The sequence below is a fragment of the Calliopsis andreniformis genome, chromosome 1 (genome assembly GCF_051401765.1).
Source record: "Calliopsis andreniformis isolate RMS-2024a chromosome 1, iyCalAndr_principal, whole genome shotgun sequence".
Taxonomy (NCBI): domain Eukaryota; kingdom Metazoa; phylum Arthropoda; class Insecta; order Hymenoptera; family Andrenidae; genus Calliopsis; species Calliopsis andreniformis.
Genome location: NC_135062.1, coordinates 15,459,606 through 15,472,129, shown reverse-complemented (window position 1 = coordinate 15,472,129; position 12,524 = coordinate 15,459,606). Strand labels below are relative to the sequence as shown.

Sequence of the window (12,524 nt, the reverse complement as noted above, 5' to 3'; positions counted from 1 at the left end):
CAACTTTTATGGAGGATGGTCGAGGCCAGGTTATCGCTCGACATTGGCGAACGCGTTGTGATGAGAAAAGAGAGTGGATAGGAATAGTGACATACCGTGTCGAGAATTTTCGGAGACGCCGGTAAACAAAATGCGCACGGAGGGATGCGCAGTGAGGCGGGCGAGGAACACGTTGACAGGAGCGATAAACGAACTTTAACACGATAAGACGTGCTTCCGTCTCGACGGCGCGCGGTGTACTGGCTTACGATCGCAGCGCCGCGCCGCGCCAATACACCGGCGCGTCGCGATGCGCCGTGGCAACCACTTTGCCATCGCCGAGCCGGTTCGCTAACCGGTGTCCGCTACCACTTGTTCTCGCCACGGAAAAGACGGCATGCTTTTACAATTCTAGACGATGCAATCTGGGTTTATATTGCTCTCTTTTGGAATGGTCTGAATACTTTCTGTGACTCCTGGATTTTAGAAATGTTCCTAGGAAAATTTTCTGGGAAAAAGAAATCACCCTCACCTTCCCTCCCCGAAATTTAGTAGAAAGCGTCTTGGAAAAAATTCAATTCAGAAGTGAAAAGGTAAAGACTTTTCCCAGACTCTTACACCATTTTTCTTTTTTTTTTTTTTAATAGTTACAGTAGCTCAAGCATCGACAAGTTTTCGACGAAAAGTTAGTGATTTTATTTTCTTTTTACTATTCTCCGCTTCTTTTTACTGTTCTCAAATTGGAACAGTTTTTAAGAGTTGTATCTTAAGTCGTTCTTGATCCCTTTAGTGGGCCGGGGCACGAAGAACTTTGGAAGCTGAAGCAGCTTGCTGGGTTGTTTCAGTATTGTCGATAACAGTGACAAAGTTAAGGACCTCGGAACATTTTGTAAGTAGGTAACACTAGATGAACTGATACGAAACAAATGTCAGTGGATATTGGAAATAACTTCAGTTGGAATTGTTCTTGAACTGCGATTTCAATTCCTCTTGAGCATATTTTAATGAAAGAAGCTTTGCACGTCAGTCGACAGGATTTGATTAAACGGCAATTACTGAATAAAAGCAATCTACGCGCTTACCAAGTCAATATTAAGCCCTTCAATTCCAGACGAAGGAAATCTTACGAACCATCGTTCGAATCGCAAAATTATCGATAACAATTGCGTACGTGCGTTCAGCTGCCAACAGCGGCAGCAATTTTTATCAGGACTCCTGCCTATTAATCACGTTCTCGTTCGATAGAATCCGACAGGTTTATGAATCACGATTTGTAACAGACGGGGGTGCTGCACAGACGTTCCTTATCGCGGACTATACCTGAATTGTTCGAATAACTTCACGCTAAACCTCGATAGCGCTCCTGTTCATTCAGTCAACTTTCGTTTCAAGACTACAAATAGAAAGGCTCTACTTCGCGACATGCATATATACGTGCCCAATTATCTACGCCAAGCACTTTGACCCTATCACAGAATGACGAGGAAAGGAAAAGTCTGAAAAATTCCTCACAAACACAATGGAACCTACTGAACCTGAGGATCGTTGAATTCTTGATCGATGACTGATAGCAGGGAGGTACAATCAAAACTTGAAATTAAAAAGCGAGGACTTGTTGAAAGAGAGATTAGATCAGTGCATAGTTTCTTCATATCGTAATGCAGGGCAGATCTTACAACAAAGGTGTGTAACGATCGTTACATTTGGTTGTTAATATCAGACGTCTGCGCCAGGTATGCGTGTGTAGGCGCTACCGAATATGCCAAGTCTAGCAATTTGCATTCAACGCCGCTTCAAACCAATCCCTGCCTCGACCCGCATATATCATACTAACGATACGCGTGTCGCCTCGGTGGTTTCACTTTCGAGCAACGCGTTATTTATACCTCAATCAATGGTACCAATTCATTTTCGTTCAGGAATCTATGTCGTAATTACTCCCATAGCGATTAGGACAGCTCTTTGAAACAGCATCGCTCGGCAGAACGAATCGAGTATCGACCTCTCCACGATTTTTCCACCAATGGATATTTCCTCGCGATTGGCTCCCAAAGAGATCGCTCTCAAGCTCTCTGAAGTCCATTCGTGGACCCGTGGGCGTTCGAGCGAATTCGTAAATTCTCCAAACCGTATCTTCAGGCTCTTTTGTGCTCGATTCTGCTCGAGCTGATTTGTAAAACGTTTCATCCATTTTACTGGACTCACTGATTTTCGAAGCACCCCTGGGTCTATTTACGACGCAAAAGAACTCACCCCATTTCCTTATGTGTTTCCTGTTGCTCTACTTTCACCGCGATACCCTTCACCATGCTCTACTATATGGTAATAAATTAACGAAGAAATGTATAAACGACAGGTTCCCAAGAAGAGTGGAAATTTAATGACTCTTTCAGATCGACACTTGGCAACTTAGCGTTCGCTGGCAAATGAAACGTGTCGTTACAGAAATTCTAATTACCATGTAATTTTATGAACGCGTCGCATAAACTTCACGTGCCAAGCGCGACTGCGCGAAACTTGTCAAATGCTACGGGGTACATTATTCAGAAACTCCGTGAAATTTCCGTGGAAGAGCGAGAGAGGAACAAGAGAGTAGCGAGCTTGGCGAAAGCCAGGCTCGGCCCTTTCTCGGCTTCGACGCCGTGTTCCACGTGACTGATCCGAATATCACGGCCGAGTGTGTTCTATTCGCCCGGTGCCTCGTAATTTATGCTCACAATCAGACCAGCATCCATCCCCCCGAGTACACGCGCCAATACAAACAAACCGATGAACATGCACAGGGAGTAGCAACACGCACTAGTAATTTCTCAGAAGTCTACATATACACAGATAATGTCTCGCGACAAATGCGTTGTGCGACGACAATTTGGCTTCGGTATTAATTGGGACGATTGTTGGCTGTCGTTGCTGTCGACTATTTCACTTAATCGAGGAATATGTAACTTCGAAGTGCTGACCAGGAGCAATTTCGATAGTGTCTGTGCATGGTCGTCCTTCTTTCCGAGGAAAATTGAGTACTCGAAACGCGAGGATAATGATGTAGCATCAACAGGAATACCTTGAAGAGGGGAACCAAATTGCGTTCATACCTCGTGCAAGCATCTTTGCTATTGTAATCATGATTTGTTTCCTTCTGAGGCTGAGGCATGAGTCTATGGTAGTGACGTGGAACAAGTACTTTATTGAGTGTTGGTAGATTAGAAATAACATGGGAACTTGATGAGAAATCTCGTGGTGCGTGAGTATTCCGGAAAATATAAGCACGAAAAATGTCAGAATATCTCCAGATCTTATAAGAATATATGTAGCTCGATTTACTTCTATTTTGTATTGCTTTCGCAGACGTCTGCTGGTTTATTCACAATCCGCGCCGCTATTGACGCGAATACCGCGGCTGGGGAAACGAAGTGCAGCGAAATTCGAACGCAATCCAGGTTGGTAGGAACGCCTAGAGCAATTCGTCGAGCGTTATCGTCATCTTCTCTTCCATGCTCTTTGTGACCCTCTCTTTCGCCTACTTTCTGCCGTTCTCATGAAGAAAATACTACGCGCTCTATGCACTACTTAAATATTGCATTTCGATATGGAGAATCTAACTTTCTGCTACGACCTGTCTCCCTCAGATTCGTCGTTAACGAAATCCCTTTCCTTGGATCGATCAGCCGAGCAAACCTTTCACTCTGAAAGACTTTCCCTTAAGCCCAAGCGACAATTTGAATAGTCGAGTAATTATATTCGTGTCCCATTAATGCGCTCAAAGGGATGTGTAATTTCTGTCTCGCATATTTTACGAGTTCGTTGTAATGTCGTCAGGAATTCCTGTTATTAATTCAGCCCATTATACGCCATGCCAACGTTGGAGTATTATGGGACGTGTTTATGGAATACGTAGACGGCGAAGTTTGAACTGGACGAAATAAATTGGACTTCTGAAAGTTATGTTCTCCATCTTGCATTTAATATTTCGCCAGCAATACTTGTATATGTATCTGAAAATACAATTATTTTCAAATTTTGCTTCGTTACTAATCCTTTTATCACAACTCCAATGATCTCGTTATCCTAATTTCTGCATCTTTCTAAAAATATTCCTTTAGCGTTATTATGTTTTCACGCGACATGTTGAGAGCTCGTTCACCAATGAGACACGAAGATGTAGGTACCTATCTCGTTTACGAGTCTTGAAAACGTAATCGACGATGTAACATATGCCCCCGCCATCAACATTTCGTCCGTGAACCTGGCAACTTTAAAGCTCCATAATGTCGTGAAAAATGGCTCGACAGATGCAAAATAAAAGCCATCCCAAGGCGCAAGCTCCACCCTGGGCGTACACGTGCGCGCTTTTACGGATTCCTTATCGCAATTCATTTGCATGTAACGCTGCTTCGTCGTGTAACCGACAGAGTAACGTACATGTAAAGTCCGCTCCGACGACGATGTTGTTCGCGAATGAAAATTACTCGCGTCTCCGCGCGCTATACACACTTCTGGCTGGAAGCTTTGACCCAATTAGTGTCACTTGCGGCATGGATTCCCAACTAAGGACGAATGAATTCAAAGGATTCTGCTTTCGAAGCACGCGCTTGGATGCTTCATGCGGGGTTGTCGAGAACGCGATCATTTAAATATTTTGACGATTATTTATTCATTCTTGGAGAGGTTTGTAGAAACAGTATCGTGGATAAAGTTGTGGTTTCGTTGGTGAAATCGGCACAGCTATTTGATTAAGTAACAAGCAGTAATTTGATAAGAATGTGCCTGTATTAAGAGAGACAGCGGATGAGGATCATTTTATGAATGAATTGAGGACTAGATTTTCTATATTTTTCGAATTTCTAGACTTTATAAAGAATTCCTCGTTTTAGTTACGTAAATTTTATAAGTTAGCTTACACGTTACTCGAAATATTTAATGCTGTTCCGGGTGGTCCAGTAACGTTATTGGAATTCTCATTATTTAAATCCGTAGTGTTACACTTTGTACACGTAACCAGTTTAACAGTGATGGCATGCAATCTGTTCTAAAATCATGACCGTAATTCAAATGTAATTCAAATAGCGTCCATAGATGGAACTGGAACATGCAATTTCAGGTAACTTTCCAAACGTAAATTACGGAAATTAGACGAAGGTGAAACGCAGCGATGCATCTAAATGATTTTCAGTAATTTGAAATTCTTGATTCTCACGTTTTGTGGGTTTTAGAAGCATTCTCGCTCAGATGACAAGTATTTTTACAAAGTGGCATCGCGAATCGGGCGACTTCTGCTGTTCTGGAAACAGGATCGAAATCGCAAATTCAGCAAACGATCGTCTTCCGTAACGTTAGTCGACCTTCTGCATTGTCGGCAGTGAAAGCATGTAATTTCATCGCCTCCTTCGTATCATTCGACCTCAACGGGTGTAAGTTGCAGGTGCAACGTACCGTACTCCGCTCCTCGTCAAGATAAAACTCACCTACGTGAGCAATTCTGTCAAGCGAATCCCGCGAATGGAATGCAAGTTAATTTTATCGCCGGTTGAACGATTCCAGGCAGAAATCTATTCCGTACAAATTACGATACTGATTCTCGTTTCCATTTTAACGCGTATTATGTAAATTCCGTTGCATCCATCGATGCTGCACTGGAATCGCGGTTCTTTAATTTAGGAGTGTATTCATATAATGGATGCACTCATTCATTATGATGCAGATACTTTAGAAAAGTGATTTACATTATTAAAAATTAATTAGCTAACTTCACGGGTAGTGGTGCTCATTTAAATAATACCTCATTCATTTATTTTATTTGCTTTTGATATCTGAAGTATTATAATTGTGGCCACTCTTGCCTAAGACTGCTGAGAGAATTATTCATATTTCCTGCTCTCTTTGAAGACAAGTAGGAAGTTTAATCATATTTTTGATGAATGAAAAGCGAACTGTAATTGACAGCGGTTAACATAAAGTCTCGCATATCGATTATACATTATCGCGTGATGCACACTCTAGTTACCATTTGCCAGTGAAATAACAAAGAAAATAACGAGGCCACGGAGCGCCATTGACGCCGCAGAGCGTTTTGTTTTGCCTGGGGATTTGTAGTAGAATAATGATTATCATACACCGGCACGGTAATTTAGCACTTGTTCATCGAAACTCTCCGTTCTTTTCGACTAGCACTAATTATCGACTTTGTAATTAATGCATGTCGTTTCGACGGATCCCATCACACTGGCTCGTTTCACTGAATCTACCAATCAGAGGAAACCTGTCGACCCTAATTGTAGATCACACCCCTGAAACCATAATGTAACAAGCCTACTTTTTTAGAAGCTATTTGGATATTTAAAGTTACAATATAGGTGAAATAAGACTGTTTTTAATTTCGCAGTTTTTTCAACATTTCAAAATTAAATGATATCATATGTCGTTTTAATGCAAGTAATTCATCATAAGCAAGAAACTATTGAACGATACTGTTACCGCCAATTTGAAGGAGTACAGGTAATAGCAGACAGGGGAGACAGGTAAGAGAACGTGATGCAAGGCCATCTGTTAGTTTCAGAATAAAGTAGCTAGCACAGGTCGATACTAATAAAGCCTCCAGGTAGCGCCTAAAGCGAAAAAATCAACGCTCAAAGAAACTGCATTCTGATAGGTGCAGATACTGCAGATAGCTTATTTGACTTTGAGCCAACATGTACCAGGCCAAATCAATTGAATATCTGAAAATTTGATTAGTATCATTATTAATTACTTGTCAATCTGACCAACAATTTGTGAAATGAATAGCCTATGTCTAATCAGAATTCATGGTTTTGCAGATATTCTATGAATGTTCAATAGGTTTCAGAACGATACGACTACCTGTCGCGTAAATTTCGATCCTTCGGAGATTAATATCGCTTGCATTGACGCAATCGGAACAACATAGCGTACTAAATCGAAAGTCAAATCCTACAATGGCAATTTCAGTCGAATACTTTCAATACGTTAGACACGATCACACGAGAGACAAGGTGAACTTTTATCGGACCTGAAATAAATTTTTCTATCAACGGAAGAATAGATTGGCCCCTACATCCCCTTGTATGTTTACACCCATGATATTTATTTCACCTGAAAACCGGAAGTGCAACACGAAAACAACAAAATCGAAATTTATGTTTCTATTGCATAGAATGGCAAATCTGAAGATTAATGTTTCGAGCACTTCGTCACCAACTTAGGAAATATAAAATATAAAATTCAATGGAACAAAGTCGTTTGCTACTGTGGAGAGAAATTATTCAGAATTTTTGACGCGCGTGGGTGTTTTTCAGGAGACAACTCGAGAGAAAAGTAAACGATTTCATGGTCGTGTCTTGAAAATGCGTGAATTATTCATGGAAGATAAATTAACGGTCCATTCACAGGTGACTGAAAAAGGAGGCACGAAGCAGCAATCATGGAAAAGAATCTAACAAAGTATTGTCATGTAAAAAAAATGAAACACACAAATCTACTGCTCATACACAGATGTACCTACAGAAAAATTTCTTCAACTATAACTTCATTTTTATTCGATATATTATGCATACAAATACTATAAAAATAGTGATGTTAACTGATTTGATAATTCAAGAAGAAATCGAGATTTTACAAAGAGAAAATTCAGTTTTAAACTTCGCATTTGGTAAAAGAAAGTCCTCACGAATCTCGTTGAATTATCCAGGTCCCCATATCACAGTCAGAATTTATATACGAATATTTTCTTGAGAATATCATGGAACGATCCTTCGAGGAGCATTTTCATACAGCATTCACCGCGAGATATGCGAATACACAAGGGGCGGATCGCTGGAAGAAGTTGTACGGTTTAAGAGAGAAAAGGGAATGCCGAAGCACGCGACTCTTCCGAACTCCCCATCCCCCGGATTAACTATTGGCCAAAGACTGAAAGAACTTCCTCCCTAATGCCTAGTTTAAAAGTCTGAAGACACGCGAAACGCATTCGGGTCGGACTTCCGTAAAATGTAAAGCAACCGCATGTTTCCGCATGTAACTGACCAAATTTTTATTCCTCATAACTGGAGTAAAAAGTTGCTTCTATTTGTCCAACTTCCACCAGCGTGCTCTTTGTCCTTATACAGTATACACACTTTTGACCTTTCTGTTTTTAAAAAATTGACATACCCTGTCCTGATGGAATTTTGTAACATACCATTGGTCAATGGCTAATGCAAGGCACGTGGCTCGAATTAATTACGAATTAATGACCCTCTCGTGCATCATATTTTTATCGTGTTTCTGCTCGTGTTCAGTGTAAACTGAAATCGTGCGTGATGAGCGGTATAATGCCCCTTTGTCCACTGGCAGACGTCGTCGCGGATTCCGCGTGGGAGGCTCGTAGGCGACTTTACACGCGGCGTAACCGGTTCGACGGACGGACGATTACGTCGCATTACACTTTGCATGTCCATATGTTCGTCACTTGAGAGCGTCGAGTGAATTTCCGTACTGCTTGGACGATAAGGTGCTGGGACCTTTATGGCAGACTATAGGACCTACGTCGTCCTTAACTCAATGGAAATATTGATATACGCAGGAATGACATACGAATTCTCTGCTTAGGTATAGTGAGGGAAATTGAGAGGTGGAGGAAGAAATAATGGGTGTCCTATTGTGTTAAGGTTTAGGGCCAAGATTTATGCCAATAGGGCACCCATTATTTCTTCCTTTACCTCCCAATTTCCCTCTCTATACACAAGGAGGGAATTCGTACAGCAACACTGGATGTACGTGTAAGTATTTCAAGTGAGTTTGTGCAAGTTTGACGTCAGCTCATCTCCTCTTCCTTCTCTTTTGAAAATAGAAAAATCTACCATGGCATATTTTGTGAGAAATGTTCTAGATGTCCGTAATCTACGCGTGATATCGTTCGGTTGATTAAAATACTGGTGGTGTCAAGTGTCAAAATTAATCCACACCCACACAATTTCACCTAGAGAATCGAACACCTATCCAGGGGGTCGAAGCATCCACTGCACGTGACGTGTATGCGATTGCACCATTAGTAACTTCGACGTACGATCTACGTACTATCACTGGCAGCGGGGGAACTGGTATAACTGTGAACCCCAAGTAATTGAACTTGTGGAAAATTGAATTTCACTCTGCTAACATTGTACGAGTTACAGGAAATGTACCTTCGTCGAACGTACACAGTTTCGTACAGCTTCCAATAAAAACCGAGCTAAATGTTTACCTGACATACATGGAGAACAGGCGAAATTATTTCTATCGAATTCATTCCGCTACGTGGCCATAGAATGGTGTATCGATCGTCCGAGAGAGTGAAAAATTTCTAGGAAACGAGATTATAGGCGAGACGGAGAATTCTTAAAAGTTCTTGAGAAAATGGTTAAGAGATTTACGCGTTTCAAGTACATAGGATGTAATAGCCAGCAGGTTTCAAACAGAAAGCCAATTAGAGAAATAATCGAACTTCTTCGCAACCGAGAAATCCAGTAAATAAAACTAGAGCTCATATATTTTGAATTATTCTATACCCACCCAACATATGCACCAGGGACACTCTTATTAATAGTCCACCCTGATTAGATAAGAATATTTCCCCATTAGCTTATCAGAAAATTGATCGACTTACCCATTGCTGTTATGCGTGAGGAAGGACTTCGGCAAGGACAGCGACCGCTGGTGTGGATCCAAAGAGATATCGACTGACAGAGAATCCTCTCCTCTGGTCGGAGCGCTGCCAGGCCTCGACAGCATTCCGTCTTTGGGTGGCTCCATTAAGGTCTTCAGGGATCCAATCACAGCGTCCTCCATAGGAGTGGACGCCCCAGAACTTTTCGCGTTTCTTGGACTCTTGGTCACAGTTCGATCAGAAGTGGTGACCCAAATGTCGCTGCTAGAGGATGAAGAGGTGGTCGACGGGGACGCAACTTGTCCACTAGGCGATCTGTTTACTATGCTCTTCCCCTGCACCGGGGATACTTTCCTGTCCTTATTCTCGCAACCTTCGAAGCTACCTGCGAACTCGGGCTTCCGGTAAAATCGATGGTGCTCCCTCTTCTCCACGGTCGAACCATTCCCATTGGATCCTTCGAGCGGTGACCATCGATTCGGCTGCTTCAGGACGCTCTTCGGCTGCCTGTCCTGGTACTTTGACGCGCTCGAGTTGATCTGATCACGGCTTCCTCGACTCTTCCGCGAGCTCTCGCGTTCACGGAACTCTCGATCGTCCATCCGCTCTAACGAGGCTGGGGACGAGCAGGCGCTGCCCCTGCTCGCGTGGCTACCAGCCTCCGTGGGGAGCCTCTGATGAGCGGGATAGCTCTGAGACAACTTCATGAATACTGGAGCCTGGTTGGGAGAATACAAAGTGTCTCTCTGCGAGCAGTGCGGCCAGAAATCGCAGGTGCTGCTGTTGCAACGTAACTTCGTGTCAGGGTTGACGCAGAAGTCATGGTTCGAGGCAGAAGGGTTCGCGTTTGGGGTCGTTGCCCCTCTCTGAAGAGTCTTCGGTCGTCTAGATTGTTGTTGTTGTTGTTGCTGCTGCTGCTGCTGCTGCTGCTGCGACTGCTGCTGTTGTTGCGACTGTTGCGACGAGCCACCGGTCGATTTAGAAGGCTGCTGCTGTTTCGATGATATAAAGTAAACGTCGTAAGCATTGGAATTGCTCCGTCTTTGCTCCTGGCTTTCTTCGCGGCGTTCAAAGCGACTCGAAAGGAGATTCCTGGCTGGCGTACGGCTTCTTGTGCCGTAAAGAAACTCGGCTACTGCCTCCGTCTCGCGGAGGAGTTCTTCGTTTAATGCGTCCTCAGTCGACTGAGCTTTTCCTGAGAAACATACACGAACAGGGCACTGTAGCAATAAACGATTCGATCGTTCAGAAGATCCAATTTACCTTAGATCCAATTAAATATCAAAATAAAGGTCTTTGATATCGACCATTAATAAATGTATAGAAAAAGTAAAAATGTGTGTCAGTATATAACGACATGAATCATAATAAGTACGGGAAGGAACGTACATGAATAACAAATGACAGGAAGGAAGGAATACGTACTGTTCTGAAGGGTGTGGCGTTTCCTATCGGTTCCTCGGTCATTGGAAATTTTAACAACGACTCTGTGGGGCTCGTTAGACTCCCTCGAGTGATCCCTGCTCGGAGCTGCGGTACCTGGAGACCTCTTTTCAGGTAATTGAAGGCTTCTCGATCTCCTTACTCGTGACTGATGAGATTCCGGGGACGCTTGCGTCGTTCTCGCGCTCTGATGTTGCCTGGAAGCGTTCCCACGTCTAAAGGGATTCGGCGTCGGCGATCTGCCCTGCCTCTCGGCGCTGCTCGACGACGAGGAGGTGGAGGAGGGTGAATTAAACGACAACTGCTTCCCAGATTCCGAGGATCCAGGCGATCTCCTCAATCCCTGTTGACTCCTGTGGTGACGGCCCTGTCTGTTTGGCGAAATCCTCTCACCGTTAGCGCGAATCGACTCCGTGGATGAATTCAACGCTATGATTGAGGACGAAACAAGGCTGAGATTCAAGGACGAGCTGGGATTATCGTCCTCGTCGCCATCGTCGTATCCCTCTACCGAGGAATCTGTGTTCTCTGATAATCGGGGCATAGTCGATCTCGTGACGCAGCTATCGAGGCTCCTGAAGCCCATCGAGGACGAGGAAGAGCTCGAGGACTCGATGTAACGTTGAACAAATTGCGACCTTCTCGAGGATGATTGATCTTCCAGCGATTTAGCCTGCGCCATTCGATACTGTTGCTGTTGCTGCTGCTGTTGATGGTACTGCTGCTGTTGGCTGCTAGAGTTCTGTCTCCGCGATCTGGACGGCGTGCTCGACGATTTCCGAGAGGAAGATGGCAAGGAACTCCAGTTCATTTGATGTGGAGGCGATGGAGGGGGACTGATTATATCGCTGTCCACTATGGCGTTAGATCGCGGTAAGAATGGCGCTTTTCCGTAGTTGCTGCGTCCAGTGGAGTGTTTCGAAGAGGACTTTTTGCCGACCACATCTTGGAATGCTGGTGGGGGTGATATGATCGGAGTAATCGAGGGTGGGGAGTATGATTCTGGAATACTGTGAGGGGACGTGCACGTGCTGCTTGCCACGGACTCATAGTCCTGGCTATGAATAGCTAGATAGTCTGGTCTTTGACTGTCCAATCTCGAGAACTCTTGAGGACATTTCCCTGGTTCGCTGTTGCAATGATAATCAGCCAATTTCACTGTAGCGCGTCGGGGCAGGGGCAGAGTGCCAGTGGTCGCCGTGACCAAGCTGCTTTCGTAGTTTATCCTTCGATTTTCGTCCAGGGACCTCTGCTGTACTTGGACCCACCCCGATCGACCCAAATAGACTCCGTCAACTTCTCTGTCGCACCATCTGACCGGTGATAATTCTCTGCTGCAATCGCCGCTGATGAAGAGCTCGCCAGAGGTGCCGCTGTTACCGGACAGGAACGAATTCGAGGATTCTCGACGACGAGAACTCGTCACCTATCCACAAGTTCATCGGTAGAAACGTAGGTCTTCGAA

General features: G+C 43.9%; 1 protein-coding gene across 1 annotated transcript in view; it reads right to left on the bottom strand.

Annotated features, from left to right (window-relative positions):
- Positions 1 to 12,524, bottom strand: part of Rhogef3 (Rho guanine nucleotide exchange factor 3) — a 76,473-nt gene that overhangs the window by 57,937 nt on the left and 6,012 nt on the right. Inside the window, exons 5-6 of the mRNA XM_076384558.1 lie at positions 11,042 to 12,485; positions 9,617 to 10,811 (exon numbers count right to left, since the gene is read on the bottom strand). Coding sequence (XP_076240673.1) covers positions 9,617 to 10,811; positions 11,042 to 12,485 — 2,639 coding nt within the window. The remainder of the gene's footprint in view (positions 1 to 9,616; positions 10,812 to 11,041; positions 12,486 to 12,524) is intronic.